The 23429-nt window shown below is 36.4% G+C and overlaps 1 protein-coding gene across 3 annotated transcripts in view; it reads right to left on the reverse strand.

Annotated features, from left to right (window-relative positions):
• LOC106871070 (uncharacterized) overlaps positions 1-23429 on the reverse strand; it is a 91095-nt gene that overhangs the window by 28825 nt on the left and 38841 nt on the right. For all 3 annotated transcript variants that reach the window (XM_089362859.1, XM_014917341.3, XM_014917342.3), the window contains exon 4: positions 5685-8625. In XM_089362859.1, coding sequence (XP_089218985.1) covers positions 5685-8625 — 2941 coding nt within the window. The remainder of the gene's footprint in view (positions 1-5684; positions 8626-23429) is intronic.

Consider the following 23429-nt stretch of genomic DNA (forward strand, 5'->3'; position numbering starts at 1 on the left):
GGGTATCAATAAATGCTTTATCATTATTGCTCCCTTTAGTTTTGGGCTGCAGGCCCAATTAGCCCTCTGCAGGAGCTAGCTCAAAAGTCTGCAGGATTGTAGCTTTTAAGCTAGTTGTTAATGAATTGATAAATTAATACAATGAAATAAACATTGATGCAATAAATTTTCATGTATCTGAAAAATTGGTTAAAACAGTAGTTGAGGACAACATGTTTAGGACAGTAAAAAAGTAGATATTTCACAGGTGATTCATAATTAAATTATGAATTACCTGTGAAATTTCTGCTTGTCAGCTCTTTTACTATTATACATATAATATTATATACATATTTCCAAATACATCTTGCAAACGGAAAAGTTAAGAAGTTTTTTTCTAATGTTCTACTCCACAAAAGACCAAAGGCATAAGATATTCTCTTCTGCAATGTAATGAGGAGATAAATAAAAAAATTGTTGGTAGAAATTGCATAGTGAGTGATAGTGGCACACTCATTCTCACTGATATTGAGACAAAAGAGGTATGGAATCAATACTATGGGTAGTTGCTGAATGAAGAGTTTGTATAAGAAAAAGAGTGGAGATGCAATGGCCCAGTGGCTAGGGCAGCGGACTCACAGTCATAGGATCGCGGTTTCGATTCCCAGACCAGGCGTTGTGAGTGTTTATTGAGCGAAAACACCTAAAGCTCCACGAGGCTCCGGCAGGGGATGGTGGCGAACCCTGCTGTACTCTTTCACCACAACTTTCTCTCACTCTTACTTCCTGTTTCTGTTGTGCCTGTAATTCAAAGGGTCAGCCTTGTCACACTGTGTCACGCTGAATATCCCCGAGAACTACGTTATGGGTACACGTGTCTGTGTAGTGCTCAGCCACTTGCATGTTAATTTCACGAGCAGGCAGTTCCGTTGATCGGATCAACTGGAACCCTCGACGTCGTAAGCGATGGAGTGCCAACAACAACAAGAAAAAGAAGAGTTACTCCAAGTTGATTGCCACGTAATAAGAACCATTAAGGATATGAAGGAAGGGAAAGTAGTTGGTCCATTACGGATTGTTGTTGAGACACTGAAAATATCGGGCAAAGTAGGGCATGCACTGGTTACTTGCATAGTCAGTCATCAAGTGCAGGAAGGGTTTTATCCTCTACTAGTGACATATTGATATCATTGTGACCTACTACAAGAGCAAGAAAGGACTACAGAGGTATTAAACTGATGGACTATATCATGAAAGTATCAGAGAGATCCAAACTAATCAAGGAAAGAACTTACATGATGTGCTGTTTGAATTTGTGCCAGGATTTGGGACCACTAAGACCTTCTTTTTTGTGAGGCAACTGCACAAGAAGGCCTCAGTAAAAATAGACCACTATACTGAGCACCTATTGACTTGAATTTTTTTTTTTATGGAGTCTCCTATTCTGTTGTCTGATGACTACTAAGAAAACAGGACTAGGATATGACATTTACTGAAAGATTGATAGCACAACTGATTAGGGAGAGAATTAGCCTGGACGTGATGCAGTTCAGTTCTGTGTTGAGTAAAGGTACTACACATGTCTTTTTCCAAACAAGACAGTTGCAAGAAAAGACAACTGCAAGAAATGAAAACCACTACAAAATAAGCTAGAAGTAAACTGCTGCACCTAGCATTTGTCAACCTTGAGAAGGTGTTGATGGGATAATCGAGTGATTGTTAAGGAAACTAGGAATAGATGGATGGCTTATGAGGGCTGTGTAAGCCAAATACAAAGGTGTAATCAGCAAGGTGAGAATAATGAGTATAGTACACATGGGATCAGTTTTCAAAGCCCTTCTATTTATCATACATTTCCAGGCCATAACAAACAAGTTTTAACATTGGTTGTCTATCAGAACTTCTACATGAAGATGTTCTTATAGCTGAAACTGCAGTAAAATTAGAGAAATTCTGGACATGGAAGTAAAACCAAGAATCAAAAAAGCCTCAAAGTAAATTAAGCATAGGCTACGATATTAGTAAGAAAAGACAAAACTCTTGTACCATCAAGGAAATAGCCTTACTCAGATTGTAGAACTATATACCAGGTAGAAATCTATTGAGTGCATTTGGTGTAAATTATGGATACACAACAGATATAATAGAGTCAGAGGCAGGCTAACAAGGAAGTAGACTTTATATGCAGTATATGATTAGGAGCAGTAAACTTTAAGAGCCCATCTGAAAAAGATTCACTCAAATACTTTGAGAATTCCCAGGAAATAGTTGATAGCATTTGCTACTTAGATGATTTAATTAATGGTGGAGGTAGGTGCTCCAAAAGCATAGTAGCCAGAATAATAATACACTACAGAAGTTCAAGGAGCTGTTAACTACTTGTAACAAAAGGTTTCTCTCTGAAAGTGAAGAGGAGACTCTATGATGTTAGTATTATTGACTTTTTTTTTGTTGTTGGTCAACGGTATTTCAGGGACTTAACTATCTCTGTTGTACCTGGGTTGTTTCCTGAAACAAGTGCCTAGCCCCCGAGTATCCTTACCACCCCTCTATTTATGGATGCATCACAATGAAGAGAGAACTCAATATGTTTGCAGCATCCACGGAACCACAGAAAATGCCAGATATCAATTAAGTATAATCATTCATATTGCTTTGGATTCCCTCCCTCCAGATTTTCTGTTGGAGTTTACTCCCTTAATCTTTTTTGAACACTCAATAAATTACTCCACAAGGCAGCAGGGGTTTATTATTACTTTGTGCAGTCCCAGTCTTACTCTCTCTCATCCTTCAAACTTGAACTGTTCTGGTGCAACATGTGCCATGACCCCAGGAGTTAACAGGATGCAGGACTTGTGTTATCTTCTCTTAGATGAGCAACAAAAGAGCTACAGAGCCTTATCTACCCTGGGTTTGTTGGAGTATCCGTAAGTGACTATCTTCTAGAAACAATTCCATGACATGCTAATTAACCTACAGCAGGGATTATTACTTCAGATCTGAATAGACATGGGAACAGAAGTGACTAAGAGGTGGTTCCACACTCCTCCAAATCCTGGACTTCCTGAACCAGGGCCCCACTACCGGATGCAATTTAAAGTCATACCCAGGATGTTTGCATACCAAGTATAATATTGAATGGTTAGTGAGATGTGGACTCTAAATGCAGAGGATTTGTGAAGACTAAAGAGAAAGGAAATAAGCACGTATGCTTATTTCATTGTTGGATATGCAATAATATGTATATGTATGAAGGAGGCTCCGTTGGATGTGTAATGTCAATGTGAATACCCGTCAGAGTGTAAGTATCTTGAGAGAAAAGCTGAACATTAGAAGCATCAGTTGTGGTGTGCAAGAGAGACGATTGCGCTGGTATGGACATGTGGTGAGAATGGATGAGGATAGCTGCGTGAAAAAGTGCCACACCCTAACAGTTGAGGGAACCCGTGGAAGAGGTAGGCCCAGGAAGACCTGGGCTGAGGTGGTGAGGCACGACCTTCGTACATTGGGCCTCACCGAGGCGATGACTACTGACCGAGACCTTTGGAAATGTGCTGTGCATGAGAAGACCCGGCAAGCCAAGTAAGATCGTTGCCAGTGCCCCTGGACTGGCTCTTGTGCAGGTGGCACATGAGATGCACCATTTTGAGCGTGGCCGTTGCCAGTACCGCCTGACTGGCTCCCGTAGGATTTTCGAGTGAGATCGTTGCCAGTGCCCCTGGACTGGCTTGTGCAGGTGGCACATAAAAGACACCATTTCGAGCGTGGCCGTTTTCGTGCGGGTGACACGTAAAAGCACCCACTACACTCTCTGAGTGGTTGGCGTTAGGAAGGGCATCCAGCTGTAGAAACTCTGCCAAATTAGATTGGAGCCTGGTGTTGCCATCCGGTTTCACCAGTCCTCAGTCAAATCGTCCAACCCATGCTAGCATGGAAAGCGGACGTTAAACGATGATGATGATGATGATGATGATGAGTACTAATGAGCAAAGAGGAAATCTGTGTGTAAGAGTAATGAAATGCAGTGTGTTAAAGAAGACTAGCATGGGAATGTGATGCATAGAGAGAACGACAGCTTTATAAAGAAGCATAGAGCACTCAAATTTGATGAAACTAGTGGAAAAGGGTAAACCTATTATGTCCTGAGATGAAGTGATGTAGACTGATTTCAAGATGCTGAGCTTTACAGAGATGACATAACCACAAGTGGTGACATGCAATGCTGGAGAAGATTCAGACACCTGTGCAAGAACTGCAAGATAAATGTTAAAATGGTAGTGGTAGTAATAGAGGTTGAGATGCATATCTTTACTGTTAGGTTTTCTCTCTTATGTTCCTGTTATGACTCCATCTACTACTCTTTCTCATCTATCAAATAATCTCTCTCCTATTCACAGTATCACAACATCTGTATAACAAGGGATGGCACTGAATTTGCGTTAGTATTCAATCCCTAATATCATTACTCTTCTTTGCTGCTAGACATCATTCTATCTCCTCTATGTCACTAATCATTGATATCAGCTTGAATGAATCAGAAACTGATTTTTCCAAAATGACTTTCTGCTTGTATTAAGTTGAGGAAATCAGCTTGAATGCAAAAGTAGAAATTGGTTTTGGAATGTCCTTATAAGTATCCTGAAACCTTTTCAATATATTCCTTGAAAGTGTGTTGTGTGTTCATTATAATGTGCAGAGGATCCAAAAAAGGTACCTCATTATAAAAATATGGCTATTATATTCAACAAATACTGCTTTAAGTTTCAAACTAAGACCACTGATATTTTTACAGTAATTCTAGGATTATTCAAGAATTAATGTGAGAAAATCACTGTTCAATTCTAGTGCACACAAATTTTACTAACTATCATCTTAAATACACTGAGTATTTTGTAGAATCAAACTGCTAGTCAAACAATATTTACATACCTGGGTAGCAACCTCACATAAGTTGTATCAGTGACAAGAGCAATAAATAAGTTTCTGTTTCTTTGACCAGAATCTACCTGGCCAGTATAAAACAAGCTTGTTTTTCTTGCTTCAGATTATTATAGTGTAATTTTACCTCTGATACTGACCACAGTAATCAGAATTAAGGGTGGTAGGACTGTGTTTTCAATAAAGTATGAACACTAAATGCTAAGGCTGTGTAGCTGCTGAAGGGACCAGATACCTTACATGATGAAATCAAGATATGAAAACCCTCTACCCATGGTGAACTGTCTCAGAACAAATGTAATTAAGGCATTCCAAGTGAATTCAAAAAGTAGCTGATAACAGACTGATTGCCTACAGAGAATGGCAATAGATGGCTTTGTAAAACAATTGGTAAGATGTTATCAGGTATAAAATTTGAAAACATCCAGAAGAAAAGTAGGAAAAAAGTATTAAAAAACACAAGAAAGAATATATCTCTCAGCCAAGTCTATAATTGCTTAATCTGCTTCAGAGTTAGAAAATACAGAATCAGTTTCTACTGTAACCAGAAAATCTTGGTGCCAAGGACAGACATCTGGTTAATCTGCAAATGCAAATAGTTTCCCCCATAGCAACGGATTAACAGTTAAAAAAATATAAATACACACATACACTGACTTATAGGAATACAAATAGGCACAGAGAAAGAAAGAATTTTCAAATATTCCACACACTTCCAATTTAAAAATATAAATTTGCAAATGAAACAATATTTTGGCTATACTCACATCCTGGTCCTAAACAACCACAGTCTGGAATGTCTACTTTTATATTTGCTTTGAGTCGATTAAATAAATTAGCACCATCATTATTTTCTTTCGTATTGTCATCTGTAGAATTTTGGGGTAAAGTATCTTCCTGAGGTTCTGTTTTCACTTGGGGATTAGATTCCATTTTGCCCTCGTAACATGAATTTTTCTTAGTATCAGCAGAATATTTGTTATTAAAGATATGTTTAACAGTGGAATTAAAAGCATCTGAAATTTTTGCCATTTTCTCACTAGGAATTTTGGTATTTTGGGGACAAGAATTAAGGAAAGCACTTTGAAAATTACTGTCAGTAAAATTTGAATTATTTATTGAAAATTTACATTTAACATCTGAAGATAATGGATTTCCATGTTTGTCTGTTTCAATTTTCATACTATTCAGTTTAAATTGTGTATTATTGTCAGAGGATATTTCTGGTGTATATGCATTGAGTGGTTTTAAATCACTATTGGTATTTGAGCCAGCAGCAGCAGCAAGCTTTACTTTATCCATACACTGAGATTTTGGCAATGATTGGCTGGAAATATGTGCACTTGAACTAGAAGGATGAAGTGTTTGGTAATTATTTACAGAATGAGAAGATGGTATGGTCATTTGATTTGAAGACATACTCATCTGAGAGTTCTTTGAATTTGAGCTGAAAGTATCCCGAAATGTAGGCAAAGGGACTAATGAAACAGGTTGTAATGATGAAGATGTTGCCACATCAACAGAAGAGTCAATATCAGAAACTGGTTCAGTTTTTACCTGAATCATATTAGCATTTCCCTCAGTAAATGGCTGCCAAAGAGATTTCCTACTGCTACCAAAGTATTGTTGGTCAGATAGGAAATCCTCTTTTTTGATTGAAGCAGGCACCATATTTTTAACAACCTCTTCATATGAAGGAGGCTTTGGGTATGGGGGTGGAGGAGGTGGAAAAGTACTGAAAGTTCGGTGTTTGGATTGATTGGATAATGTACTTGAACTAAAAGAAGTTTTGTTGGCAGCACAGGTATAAATGCTAGAAGTATACTGTGGAGTAACTATATTAGATGCAGAACAAACATGATCACTCATAGGTTTAGCACTAATCAATGGCATTCCAAGCAAATGATGCGGTAGATATCGATGTTGTTTAACATTATCAGTTTTTAATTTTGAAGCATGTTCAGGAAACGAGACTGCTACATTGTGATCTCCCACTTGTATATTACCATATCTTGAAGAGGCATGGGAACCATATTGTACGTTAGAAATGTTGCTGTGAGCTTTTGGAGGAAATCGTACTTTATTATACTGCATATATTCATGTGGTTGTTGAAGAGGATTTGTAGAAGCAATATTGGCAGGTATTGTTGTAAGGTTCATAGCATTTGGTAGAGGATCAAACGCTGATAACTGAAGCTGACTGTTGAACATAGAATCATTCAATGCGGATTGCGTTCTGTGTTCAGCTGAAAGCAATCTGTTATCAGGGGGTAGATTTCTCAAAGAACTTCTGGATTTTGTTGCTTTTATCTGACTTCTGTATGATGGAGATTTTACAGTTCTTGGTTTTGATGCAGTACCAGACCTAGCTGATGCCCTTGGCTGGTTAAGTTTTCCTCTTTCATTATACTGTGAGCTATCAGGCACCCAAGTTGATGAACTATGAACATCTGAATTAACTGAATTAATAACAACATTTTGAGCAGGTGATAAAATATTTTGAGCTAAGTCATCTTTTGAAGATACTGAATAAGAAGATGACTCATGACTGTAACCTCTTGTAATACACTGACTATCGGATAATATGACATTTGAATCAGTTTCTTCTTTTCTATACATTTGAGAAGAGCTTCCTGATTTATCATAACAATATGGTAAATTGGAAGTAGGTTTCATAATTTGATCATTCATGGATAGAGTCTTACTCAGATCATTACAACTAGTTGAGACATTGCTTACAATAACAGAATCTACATTATTTGCTTTACTAGTTTCTATTAAAGTTTTATCAACATTTGAATTACTAGAGCACAATTGGGTCCGGTCGATAGACATATCAACTGGTGCGATTAGAGAAAGGACCGATGAGCTAGGACACTGCAACATACCAGTAGTCACAGCTGGCCATGATGATGGAGGTATGTGTGATGAAGAAGAAGAAGAATTTTCCGAATGAGAAATTTTCAGTCGCTTAGATTTCAACATGTCATCAGTGTTAAGACTTTTTCTAGATTCAGATAATTGGCATGGCATATTTAGAGGGTTCTTTCTAACTGATTCTTCAGAAATTTCATTACACAACATATTTTCATATGATACAGAAGGAGGCAATGACTGTGCCACATGGGCAGTCATTTGACTACTTACAGCTGCAGAATTAGATTGCGTTGAGATCAGGCTTTGTTCACAGCTGGTGTTAACTTCTAAATTCTCTCTTAGACGAACCATCACATCTGAATCTGGAGAATAGCCTTTTTCACTGAGAGAACCATTGTCAAAAGTTCCAGTTCTGGGATTACAAGATATTTGATTTGAATGTAAATTATTTTCTTCTCGAATATCATCAACATTTTTCTGACTGGTTATATTTTGCAACTGATTACTATTAACATATTTTAATTCAGTAAATGCATATCCCTGAGATTGTAATGTCTTTTGATGGTTCATCTCTGGTTGAATGGACTGGAGTTCATTATTAATATGGCTGCTTTCCATTTCAGAGTTCTTTTCAGTTGAACAGCAGGATGAAGAAACAATACAGTTGTCGCAATTATCCTTCATTGGTAATGTTGTTCTTGGGGACTGCATAGATACTGCTTCCTGAGTTTGATTTTGAAAAACATCACTGTTAAATAACTGAGACTTTGAAGCATTTGAAACTGCATCCTTTGGGAGATTATCCTGTGATGTTCCTAATGTTTTATGTACCTGAAAAATTAAAATATAAATATAAGTCTTCTTTCAAAATAGCATGTCATAACATAAGTATTATTGTCAGCATTTTGCCTCTTTTAGCTCATTCTTTGTGTATGTTACAGATATGCAGTGCAATATAGCATGATATCAGCAAATAATGCCTACAGAAAGCTAACAGAATGCCAGAATTTCTCAAGCTCAATGGCTGACATAAAAAAAAAAGAGCATGGGATTCATTTGTGACTGTTGTGAAAGTATTTGAGGGGAGTGAAAGGTTGCAAACTACAAGAATTTGGTGGAGACATTAGCTGATAGCTTTCTTTTCTTTTAGGCTGCAACATGAACATAAAGCTTTATTTCCTCAATAGCCATCTTGATGAATTTCCTGCCAGTCTTGTAGATGTGAGCGATGAGCACAGTGAGCATTTTCATCAAGCAATCAAGATTATGGAGGTGAGATAACAAGGCCGATGGAAAACAGACATGACGGCAGACTACTGTTGGAGTATTCAGAGAGATTGTGTAGACATGAAAGTCTCCAGATGCTCTCACAAGTGGAAATTTGTTCTGTGAATACGAAGGTATGTGTATAATGGTTTGTGTTTTATCCATCATATTAGAAAATTAACAGCAGGTATTTAGTAAAAGGTGATGCTATCTTATATTTTGTATTCTATTGACATTATAAATTATGGTTTGAAGCTATAAGACTTAGTGGACTATCCTGACCAGGTAAATTATTTATACAGTACATCATAAAATAGGGGTATGCTATAGAATGAAAACTTGATGTATTAGGGGGAAATGGATGCCATATATGGAATCAGCATCTCAAAATTAACTAGAAACAACCACAAAACCGAAGTCAGCAAAAAGTGTGTTGACCAGTGTAATCTGTAAAAATTTAACATAAAACATGGGCGAACATAGTGTAATTTAAATATATAGAGGCCACAAAATCCTAGTTTCATTGAAATAAAAGGAAGAGAATGAGAGCGAAAAGAAAAGGATTGAAAAGAAACAACAGACAGAAAGAAGAAAAGGAAAAAAAAGGAAGCCAAGCAGGAAAAAAATAACAAATGACTGACAGAGAGAAAAAAAACGGGCATTTGAAATAGTTAATATATGTACTTCATTGACTTGAGAATTGATCTGAGCTCTCTTTGTAAGCTAAACAATATTCAGCCAAGTAATAGAGCTCAATACTTATAACACAGCAAGACAGTCAACTTCGTTTTACACACACACCACACACACATACATACACACATATATACATACACACACACATATATATATATAAACATACATACATACATACATACATATATGTGTATGTATAATTTCTTTGTGTTTGTGTCATGAATGTTTGATACTTTAATAGCCAGACACAGATGCATACACACACCAATGACAGTAACACAGCAGTGTGTGTGTTATCAAAGGAACTAAAAAGTGATTATAATGTAACATTTCCTGGTGTCTAAATTTTAATGTGTTTTACACCATCCCTGCTGCTTTTATTTGTTCATGTCAATGCAAGTGCAAACTTACTCAACTTTAGACTTAGCAGTATTCAACAGTGACATCAACACTTTAACAGTCATATCCAATTCTCATTCACTGAGTTTTGCCCTCATGGTCTTCACAGTGCAGTATGAGAGACAAACTCACAACATCAAATCTTTGTAAGATAATGAAAGCAAAGATCTCTATTTTCATAAATATATATATACACGTCAGAATAAATTAAATAGTAGATTCCAAATAAAGTGATGAAAAACCAGTGTAACTTTCCAGTTGTTACTTATCCCATAGCAGCCTAAGTTGAACAAACTTCAGCTTGCCGTGATCAGGGGAAAGCATATCTTAGGATTCATTATCCATTGTGTCCTTCATTTTTTTTTTTTAGATAGTAGGGTATGATGTAAGAGATTGTTATTTCTAGTTAGTTGAGTGTCTGTACTGGGTGATAGTGCAATACATAAATAAGAAATATATAAAGTAATATTACATATAAAACTACCAACTTGTTGCCTTTCCATTGAAATAAGAAGCATTATATATGCATGATGGACCTGTTTGTTGCAGCAGAGAAGCTGCTATCTGCCAACTGTGAAAAACACAAGGATGCTGGGCAGAAGAACTTACAAAATCAACGGCCAGGGTCACCTATTTCAGTAAGGCAACTATTGCAACATTTATAGGTATGGTGTCCATAGATGGAATGTCCAGCTTATGGAAGATAAGTATGACCTTTTCTCATATTAGAAGCTTAAATTGCTTGTGCAGGTCAACAAGAGGTGCATCCTAATGAGGTTGTGACTTTGGCCACAGCATTCAAAAAGTCAGTAAGGAAGTCAAACTCAAAACCTAACCTTTTAAAATGTAAAAAGTATTTCAACATTTCCACCTCCAATATCCAAACATTTAACCACTTAAATCAGTCGTCAGAACTCACTGCATCTGCTATCAAGCAAAATATCAGTATAATTACTATACAAGAACACCATTTTCATCACTGCAATCTTGAACTAAAATATCATGATGCTGGAAATGAATGGACCTTCATCTCTACTTCAGCATGGAAAGGCCCTAACAACTTTACACTGGGAGGTGTAGGAATGCTACTCAGTCCTCACACTCTGCGCTCACTCAACAATATTGAAAAGATCCATCCTCAAATTATTATAGTAATCTTTAGCAGAAGCTCACACACCATTTTTATATCTTGCTACAGTTTAACAAATTTCCCTGACGAAGCAGGGGTTGTTACATTTTACCATGAACTCTTTTATCATGTGAGACAAATATCTTGTCATAATGTCTTGCTTATAGGAGGTGATATGAATGCTCATCTTGCAAAGGTTGAATACAAATACAGCTTCCATGAAACAATGAATCAAAATGGAAAATATCTGCATGAATTCATATCTGAAAATGGTCTCATCTATCTTAACATAAGATATCAAAAGTGGTCTGGCATTCAGGGTACATTCACATACCCAAATGGAACAAAAATACAATTAGGCTACATTTCATTAACAAAAAAACAAAAAACAAAAAAAACAGGGCAAATAGCACCATGAACTGCATAACATTTGATACATTTGATAATGTTTCCTCTGACCACAGGATAGTATCAGCTAAAATTCACCACAGTCTAAGATCAAACAAAAAGCCTGGAATCAAACAGATGAAGTTTTGTGATGCAGAGTCTCTCTTGTACAGCCTGGAAAGTGCTGCTAAAGGTGTTAGTCTCTACATCAACTCAGACAAGACAGAATATATGATGTACAACCAGAGTGGTAACATTAACTCCACATCCAGAAAACCCTTGAAAAATGTTAACAAATTCACATACCTTTGAAGTAAAATTGCAAAGGAAGATCTGCCTGCAAATAATGTTTATGTTTGAAATGACAAAGCCTGGGCAGCTTTAAATAAATTATCAATGGTTTGAAAATCTAAGTTTCCATTAAATTTAAAATGTAATTTCTTTCCGGTAGGTGTGCAGTCAGTTTTGTTATATGGATGTACAACACAGATTCCTACAAAGTATCTTGAAAAGAAAATCAATGGAACTTATACAAGAATGTTTCAATCTGTTCTGGACATCTCCGAGAGACAACACCTTACAAAAGAACTTCTCTATGGTAATTTACCCCCAATATCACACATCATCAGAAAAAGAACAAGATTTACTGGACATTGCTGGAGAGCAAAGGATGAGGTTATCAGTGACATTCTTCTCTGGGAACTGAAGCATGAGTATGCAAACATTGGTAGATCACATTGAACCTACACAAAGCAACTGTGCGAGGACTCCGAGTACACCCAAGAAAACCTACCACATGCAATGGCAGACTGAACAGACAGGAGAGACTGATTCATGGCAATCCATGCAATAAGCACAACCAGATGATGATGATGATGATATGTGCAACTAAACCAGATTTTAAAACAATATCTTATACTATTTAAGTGTATTGCAGAATGTTTAGATCAGACAAGGTAAAACACACAATTATTGTTTGAGAATCATGGATTAACTACTAATACTGAAAGCAGAAACATTTTATTCTTTAGATTAATGTTTTCATTCTATAGGACTCTTCACTAGAAATTAAGTTTTATACAGAGTTTTAAAAATTTTCTTGCTACTATTAAATATTTTGTTAATATTTAGTAGTATCAAATTAGTAGTATCAATAGAGTATTGAACAAAATGACTTGTGATGTTTAGTTATATCTCTCTAAGGAGTTCAAATCTTGCCATTCTTCCTAGGTTGATAAGTATCAGTCAAAAAATCAGTTGTTTCTTCAATGAAAATGTATAGCCTGACAGGTAATATAATGTCTCATCAATTTTTAATAGAAAATCAATATATATATAATTGGAAGAAAACAATAATTGTTTAATTTCATTATCATTTGCTATTTTTCTTTTGTAGAACACAAACACAGAATAATCAAGAAATGTGTAAACAGATCATTTAACTGTACCTCAAAATGAATGCAGATATAAATGATAGCTTGTAACATATTGGTTTAAAAACCCCTGGAATAAAGAAAAAGCTGCAAGCTAACTGTGGGATAAGAACTACATAATGCTTATTAGTTACTCTTTGGTACATTTAATGTTCTAATTATTTATATCTCTGCCAGAGATCACAACCCATTTGTGTACTCTAATATATACATGTACATAACATTCGGATTCCAGACTATTTCTTTATAACATGTAGTTTGGGACTAGACTTTTGTACTCTGGCTGTAGTTTGTCTACAGACCTATATATACACAGCATTACACAAAATCAAGCATACAGACATCACCATGTTTTTAGTGTCACTGAACAAATAAAAACAAAAATGAAAATAATGTATACTTTACTACCACAATAGTAAATTCTCCAGAATAGAAACACAGCTTTATATATATATATATATATATATATATATATATATATATATATGTGTGTGTGTGTGTGTGTGTGTGTGTATATATATATCTATATATATATATATATATATATATATATATATATATATATATATATCATCATAAATATACAGGGATTAGCATTGAGTTGCTTCTCCAACATACTGAAAATTTAGAAATAGCAGTCAAAGAAGACCTACCACATTCTTTGACTGCTATTTCTAAATTTTCAGTATGTTGGAGAAGCAACTCAATGCTAATCCCTGTATATTTATGATGATAAATGGTTTTACCGATAAAGGTTTTTTCATACTGAACTACTTGGCAAAATTGTTAATTATTAATTCTATTATTAATTGACGATTCCCTGCCCTTATTCTTGTATATATATATATATATATATATATATATATATATATATTCGGTTTAGATATAGATTCAAGGCTTGAATATGGTACTTATGCGAAGGCACCCGAATATCACATCCCAAAAGGATGGGTGATTAAAATCAAACAATAAGCAACCCTGCTATGTCAAGATGGACTTATATATTCTTCCTCACATTTTATGTATGCTCTCTCCCACTTGGTTTTAATATGTTGCCACATTTGTAATATGTCTTTTTTCTGCATTTTTTCGTGCAGCTGAAGATTGCTCTTCATATTGCATTTAAGGTAATGCTCACATTACTTAAATAAATTGAAGTAGCATGAAACGTGCGTACTGCAATCACTTTTGAAATCCGTGTTGCTTATTGTTTGATATATATATATATATATATATATATATATATATATACAGAAGCACCACTGATGCTATTTTCCTGGTACACCAACTGCAGGAGAAATACCTAGCCAAAGATAAACCCCTATATTTGGCTTTTGTGGACTTGGAGAAAGCCTTTGACAGGGACCCCCGATCCCTTATCTGGTGGGCGATGCGGAAACTGGGGATTAACGAATGGTTAATAAGGGCTGTACAGGCCCTATACAAAGATGCCATCAGTAGGGTTAGGATTGGAAATGAGCATAGTGAAGAATTCCGGGTAGAAGTAGGGATCCACCAAGGATCAGCCCTCAGCCCCCTCTTATTCATCATAGTTCTCCAGGCAATAGCAGGTTGCCCCTGGGAACTCCTCTATGCTGATGACCTGGCCCTCATAGCAGAATCACTACCAGAACTAGAGAAGAAGCTTCAAGTTTGGAAGCAAGGTTTAGAATCAAAGGGCCTTAGAGTCAATGTTGCAAAGACCAAAGTTCTAGTAAGTAGGAAGGCGAACACATCACACACTCATTCAGGTAGGTGGCCCTGCTCGATCTGTAGAAAAAGTGTAGGTAGAAACTCCATAAGATGTACCCAGTGTAAGATATGGACACATAAGAGGTGCCGCAACATCAAAGGAAGATTAACTGGGAAGATAGCTTTTACGTGTAACAGATGCACAGGGGCAATAAATACTACAGATGCTCAGAAAACAGACTCCGTCACATACCAGGGGGAGAAACTAGATAGCTTCCGCTACCTAGGTGACCAAGTCTGTAGTGGGAGTGGATGCTCAGAGAGTGTTACCACTAGAATAAGAATAGCCTGGGCAAAGTTCAGAAAGCTTCTACCCCTACTAGGGACAAAGGGCCTCTCGCTCAGAGTGAAAGGTAGATTGTACGATGCATGTGTGTGAACTGCCATGCTTCATGGCAGTGAAACATGGGCCGTGACTGCTGAAGACATGCGTAGACTCAAAAGAAATGAAGCTAGCATGATCCGCTGGATGTGTAATGTCAGTGTGCACACACGACAGAGTGTAAGTGCCCTGAGAGAAATGTTAGACATAAGAAGCATCAGATGTGGCATGCAAGAGAGACGTTTGCGTTGGTATGGTCATGTACTGCGGATGGATGAGGAGAGCTGTGTGAAGAAGTGCCACTCTCAAACAGTGGAAGGAATCCAGGGTAGAGGGAGACACAGGAAGACATGGGATGAGGTGGTCAAGCATGACCTTCGAACGTTGGGCCTCACAGAGGCAATGACAAAAGACTGAGACCTCTGGAGGTATGCTGTGACTAAGAAGACCCGGCAAATAAAATGAGTACACAGCTGTAACCTACACCAGTGTCGCATAACCAGCCCACTCAAAAGTACCTTGGATCGTAGGGCGACATGCCATACTTAAGGAGACCTATTGAGTCAAGTACATCAACATCAGCAATATCAAAATCAAATCAAATGGAAATTGTAGTTGTGAGCCCCATGCTGGTAGCACATAAAAAGCACCATCCAAATGTGGCCGATGCCAGTGCCACTTTGACTGGCTTCCGTGCTGGCGGCACATAAAAAGCACCATCCAATCATGGTTGATGTCAGCTCCTCTGGCCCCTGTGCCAGTAGCACGTAAAAAGCACCCACTACACTCTCGGAGTGGTTGGCGTTAGGAAGGGCATCCAGCTGTAGAAACACTGCCAGATCAGATTGGGGCCTGGTGCAGCCTCCTGGGTTCCCAGACCCCAGTCGAACCGTCCAACCCATGCCAGCATAGAAAACCGATGTTAAACGATGATGATGATGATGAAGATATATATATATATAAATTATATTATATTATATTATATTATATTACATATATAAATTATATATATTATATTATATTATATTATATTATATTATATTATATATTATATATTATATATATATATATATATATATATATATATATATATATATATATATATATATTACAAGACTACACTAAAATGCAATGGAAAACAACCTATTAAATTCAATTACCTCATACTAATTCAATAGATATTTTTTTCTCAATATATTATCTGACAGAAACAGTGTTAAATTATTTATTTATTTTTTGTGTCTGTTAAGAGTCTAAAGAAGAGAATATTGCATTGTGTTTTTAAGTATAAGAGTTTGACTGAGGCATTAGCATTTTATTTTGTCCTTTTAATGGTTGATGTATGTATAGCAGGATGTGTGTGTATGCAAACAAAGAACTAAATGTAAGCCTCTTAATAAGAATGATGCTAGAGATGGTTAAAGTTGAAGTGGTTGTGGTTGTGGTTGCAGTGGCTTAGGTGGTAGTTAATGAATATCAATTTGGGAACAGAAACTTAAAACCTGAAAGAAGGGTAGATAGGTCCTTAGATTTCTGCTGCAATTTAAATTTTGTGTGTCAGCCCCAGACCAGTTTCATTGCACTGAAATAGCATTATGCCTAAGCTCAATGTACTGTCATTGACCTTACTTAAGCTTTTGACTGACCTAGCCTCAAACTAGCCACAACTATATTCATCGACTCTTCTGGTAGGGTTTTTTAGAAAACAGAAGAATATAAAGAATATATTAATAGAAGCATCCAAATTTTAGTTACCTTAACACCAAACTCTTTCAAATGTATCTGATATGATATATTAATGGACAATAGGTGCCAAAGAATAAAACAGGTTCTCAAGAAGCTAAATTGATTTAATTTCAAAGTTCTGTGCCTATGTTTCATCACCAGCCCTATACAAGCCAACAAGAGAGCCTCTGTATGGTTAGTCAACCTTCAAGAAGCAGCAACAAAATCTCCTTTAAATAACACACTACTGTTTTAACAAAAAGGCACAAATCAAATATACCTTCTCCTCAACTTACAACCTATGCGACTTAAGACCATCTGCACTTACAACCATAAAAAATAATAAATATAAACAAATAAATAAAAAATTGATTCTTGGATGTTGGGCAGCTACACACGCGATAATTATGGCAGCATCCACTGCCTGCCACTGTCTCTTGCTCAATCGCTTTCAAGCATCAGTTGTGTTTGAATGAAAAGAGTGTTGAAAAATATAAACCGACATATGTCCAGATCGACTTACGACCTGTCAATCAGAACGGAACTCAATCATAAGTCGAGGAGAAGGTGTAATATCTAAATTCACTATATGGGGGAAGGGAGATAGGGGTGTGGAATCAACCCAAAATAGCCTCAGCTAAAATACCTCTGATCATAAGTCTCTGCTTGATCAGGACTGATCTACACCTAAACAAAAATAACATTCAACAGCATTGAAGGTTACTTCCATATAAATATTCTGAATGTATAACTAGTACTTCAATAAAGCTAGAGTTTGTGAATAGGTAGTAATTACATTTACTCATCTTATATAACAGTAGAAAGGAGAACATATCGAATAACTAGCATAAATATTATAAAAAGATATTTATAAAGTTTAAAAAAATATATTTCAAAGATTGCTATATAATTTCAAAGTGACTGTCTTATTTGGTAGTATCTGAGGGAGTATTCACACATTTTATTATAAGTCGGTGAACTAGCAGAAACGTTAGCACACCGGGCAAAATGCTTAGCGGTATTTTGTCTGCTGCTACGTTCTGAGTTCAAATTCCGCTGAGATCGACTTTGCCTTTCATCCTTTTGGAGTCGATTAAATAAGTACCAGTTACGCACTGGGGTCAATATAATCGACTTAATCCGTTTGTGTGTCCTTGTTTGTCCCCTCTGTGTGTAGCCCCTTGTTGGTAGTAAAGAAATAACACATTTTATTATAGAGTGTGCTAGTGTTAGCTTTCTCACTTATACTTTCTAAAATGCAATATACTTGGTATGACTAAAGTGTAATGATTATAATATTCAAGGACCATTATTAGACTGGCCTTTTTTGGTAAGTAGGAATGGCTGGCACAAGTAGATAAAATTAGTACTTTTGTGTGTTCTAACATATCAATCTATCCATGTGTATGTGTGTGAAGAGAGAAGGGGGAAAAGAGGGGGAGAGAGAGTAAATATACAGAAGAGCTGAAGTAAAAGGATAATTTGAGGTACCTGATGCATGGTATTTCATGATCCTGATTTATATCAAAACAGTAAAGCAAATACTCCGAACCATCCATACTTGGAGTGTTCAATATCAACATTTTATTCTGGCTTTTTCAGTCCACTAACATAAATCCAACTAGTATAGAAGCTGTAAACATTTTCATATTAAATGACTTACATACACTAATCATTTTATCTACTCCCTTAATTGTAATAGACTCCATATATTTCTCACTTGATTGCTACATACCTCTTTCTGTTCCAGTTAGTCTTCTCAATCACATCACATCCAACTATACAGAGTCCTATTTGTGTTTCCAACATTTTCAATAATTAAAGTCTGCCAGATGATGAGACATTTCCTAAGTTTATGCAGGTAGTCATCAGTAATAAAAAAAAAATCCAATCTACCTGCATTCACAACTTTTCTAAATGTCAGTCAGACACTCAACACTTCAAAGTGGTTTACAAAGAAAATGAAAGATAACTATGAAAATAAGAGATTAACCATCAAAGCTTAGAAAATATCGGCCACTTGTGCTTAACAGAAATTTCCAATCTCTGAAAGAGTTGTGCAGTTTCATATAGTTTCTTAATACTAAATAATTTGAATATGATGTTCAAAAGACCTTCACCACTGCATTAAATCATGGCACATAAGTTACAATAAGTATTAAACACACACATTCTATTTTAAATCAGCAGAAATTACGAAGTGACTCAAGAGCTTCATGCATGCCACTTATACATACTTATATATATATATATATATATAGATATGCTCATGTTTTGAGTTCTGTTTAGTGTGTGTATGTGCAGAAGGATACACACACATATATGTTTAATGACTGATGTTACTTCTGTACCATGATTTCATGCTGTTGTGAAGATCTTTTGTCCATGATACAGAAGTAATAACAAACTTTATGAAACTACATGCAACTGCATGAACCTTCCAGAGATTGAAAATTTCTAAGTGCTAGTGGCTGATATTTTCCTCCTTTTTTTCTTAAGGTTAGTCTCTTATTTTCTTAGTTGTCTTGCATCTTCTTCATAAACAAGCTTGTGGCATTCAGGTTCTAACTCTATACACGGTATGTATGTATATATGTATATATATATATATATATATATATATATATATATATATATATATATATATATAGTTTTACGGAAAAGAACCAAGGTTCATGAACTCATCGATGTAAATCCACTGTCACTTTTCCCTAAAACTATATATTTATATATATTTTATACTGTGAAACTTAATTTAATTTTAATTTTTAATAAATTGATTTTAATTGAGTTTTTACCTGTAATTTTGGATTTTATCCCTAATATTATTATCATTATATATATATATATATATATATATATATATATATATATATATATACACACACACACACACACACACAAACAACCCTAATGTTATGGCTACCTCAAATTGTGGAATTTCATACTTAAAGAAATTATAAAGTATTACCGCTAATTTCTAATTTCAGGATATAGTCTGTAATTTTGCTCTCACAGAAACTCAGATAAATTTTAAGGTTTTAAAAACTACTTTTTCTTCTTAACAAACAGGCTGCTTCTCTGAGTTTTAGCTAAGATCAAAGTATATCAACAATTGAAAACATATAATTGTCCCTCTCCCCTCCCCTTTGTTCTCTCTCTCATGTACCTACCTGCACACAATATGTCCCTGTTCAATCCCTTTTCCACAACATATCCTCCTAATAGCCCTATTCCTCTACCAGCACCCACTCATTACATCACCCCCTTCTAGCTCCCAATCTCCTTTCAAAATCTTGTGAATTCACCCACTCACACTCTCCAGTCCCTGATCTACTTCACTATATACCTGGGTATAACAGGAACTTGGGTGTACAGCTCCTGCCTCCTCCCCATCACATCTTCACTATCTGTCTCCCTTCTCCCTACATCTGAGGTAGCCAAGATTCTGTTCTAATGCAAGACCCCTTTTGTGTCACTCAACACTTCTCCTCCCAGTTGGTGGGTCTGGTCCCTACAAGTTACTTGGTGATCTCACTACTGCTGGTACCACATAAAATGCACCCACTATACTCTGTAAAGTGGTTGGCTTTAAGAAGTGCATTCAACCACAGAAACCATTCCAAAACAGACAGCAGAGTTTGGTGCTGTCTCCTGAATTGTCAATTGTTGTCAAACCGTCCTACACATGTCAGCATGGAAAATAGATGTTAAAGGATGATGATGATACATATATATATGTGTGTGTGTATTTGTGCATGTGTATATGTGTATACATATATCTATAGATACACATATGCAGATAGACAAAAAACACACGCACATATATATACTTATATATACACATATACACACTCATATGTGTGTAGGTGTGGGGTTGTGTATGCAAGTGTTTATAAACACTTCTTATGGAGAGTGAGGTGGAATTTTAAACTGAATATTTGTGTTCATATATATTTTCTTGGATCGCAATGAGTATGTATGTGTATATATATATACATACACACATACATATATATACATTTATACATACATATATATATATATACACACACACACATACATACATACATACATTCACACACACATAAATGTGTATATAAAGCACCATTTGAGCATGGCCAATACCAGTACAGCTTGACTAGCACCGATGCCAGTAGTAAATAAAAACCACCATTTGAGCATGGCTGATGCCAGTGCTGCCAGACTGAAACCCGTGCCTGTGGCATGTAAAAAGCACCCACCACACTCTCAGGGTGGTTGGCATTAGGAAGGGCATCCAGCTGCAGAAACCTTGCCAAATCAGATTGGGGCCTGGTGCAGCCTCCCAGCTTACCAGTTCTCAGTCAAACCATCTAACTCATGACAGCATGGAAAACAGACGTTAAACAACAATAATGATGTCAATGATGATTATGATGATGATGATGATGATATATATATATATATATGGGTATATTGTCGCCATTTTATATTCTTAATTTCAGGCATGCACATTGTTTGTTTTTGATTTTGTTGACTACACATCATAGTAGGATCAGTTGGGCACCACCTGTAAGAAAAATAGCACCATGACACATTTCCCTCAGCTAGAAATTTGGAAACAACATGCTGTACTGCTTAGCATTAGAGCGGGAAGCTCCAAAACAAATGTTTCAGAGTGTTTTGGTGTCAATCTGAGGACAGTGCAGAGGATTTGGAAAGAGTTGGATGAGTCTAGTGGTGATTACGAATGTACGGCAGCTCGGAAAACTAACTCTGATCGTTCTGATAAGAAAAGAACTCCTGAATTTGTTGGTGAGATCCAGGCCATGATTGACAACGATCCCTCGAAGTCAATCAGGTCCATCAAGTGCCTAGAAGAGGTAGTGCTGCCCTGGGTTAAGAGGGTGGTTGCTGGAAGATCCTTTGTCTGGCAATAGGACTCTGCACCATGTCACACAAGCGGGAGAACCCAGTCATGGCTGTCAGACAATTTCTGTGACCACATCACCCCTCTGGCCATCTAACTCCCCAGACTGCAACCCCCTTGATTATTATGTGTGGGATGCAGCTGAGTGATAGACCAACAAAACTCCCTCTAGGGGTGTGGAATCAACCCAAAATAGCCTCAGCTAAAATACCTCTGATCATAAGTCTCTGCTTGATCAGGACTGATCTACACCTAAACAAAAATAACATTCAACAGCATTGAAGGTTACTTCCATATAAATATTCTGAATGTAAGTGTGTGCGTCCATATGTGTGTTTGTAACAATTTTGTTTATATCAGATAAGATAGAGACTTTGGACTTGGTTTTGGTTTCCTTTCTGTTATTTTTTGTTTTCTTCGTAAATGCATCTTTTTTATTTACGTTCACGTTCTGTATTTTATGTGTGAACAACATATGTAACCATGGGTAATTGTAAGGCTTTTATCTATGTGTATTTGCTGTTCAAAATTGGTCGTGTTTCAGTTATGAGGACTGACTCTTGTATTTGCCATAATGATGCGTCATCGGGGTGTCTAGACAGGATTTCTATGCTAATTCGGTCCAGTTGTCCTTGTTGTTCTTTGGCATGTTGGTATAGCACCGAGGTTTGTTTGTGATTCTTATAGTCCCTCCAATGTTCATTTACACGCTCAGCCAAACTTCTCGCTGTTTCACCTATGTACGTCGTGTTTCTGTTTTTACAATCACCGTCCATACAGCTTATTTTGTAGACCACATTTCTGGCTTTGCAGTTGATACCAGGACTATATTTGCACACAATGCAATTCTCTTCTACACACTTTGTCCTTTTGAAGGGGTATGTTTTGAAAGTCAAATCAGTGCTACATGATCAATGAAATTACAAGAATTGATAGACGTGGATGATGGATTTGGTATGTGGAGTGAGAAAGGAGAAGTCAAGAAAGAAGTGGGAGTCAGTTTTTAGTGGATGGAGGAGAACAGGTGGATGCCATTGACAACAGTGTAAGAGATGAAGTGGGTTGATCATTGGTAGTGAATAGGTGATGAAGCAATCACCAATATAGGAGCAAGTGTACAGCTCAGAAGAAGGTTAATTAAGCTGGACAAAACTCATGCATAGCCTACAAAGAGTTTAGCATAATTGGGACCCATCTTAATTATAATAGTGAGCTTGAAGATCTGTTGTAAAACTCACCAGAGAAGGAGAAAAAAATGTGAATATGGCTAAGTTTGGTTAGATGGAGATTGGTGGTACTGAATTCAATTATAGGCTAACTGTCTAGGAATAAAGTTTAAGGGCTAATAGACCATCACTGGATGGTGGGAACAATGTACAGTAATTTTATATCCATGATGAACAGAAGTTTGGAGAGTTTTGAGAAAGAATGAGAATGAGTTGAAAATATTTAGAGCATGATTTATGTCCTTAATGTATGATGGTAAAACAGAGATGAGAGGTGACAGCTGTTTGTCAAAATATTCAGAGGAACTTGGTGGGACACTTATAGATAGGGGCAACGGAGCAGCTTGGATTGTTGGTTTTGTGGATTTGGGGAGGAATTAATGTTGGA

Source organism: Octopus bimaculoides, chromosome 1, assembly GCF_046866305.1.
Source record: "Octopus bimaculoides isolate indiv1 chromosome 1, ASM4686630v1, whole genome shotgun sequence".
Taxonomy (NCBI): domain Eukaryota; kingdom Metazoa; phylum Mollusca; class Cephalopoda; order Octopoda; family Octopodidae; genus Octopus; species Octopus bimaculoides.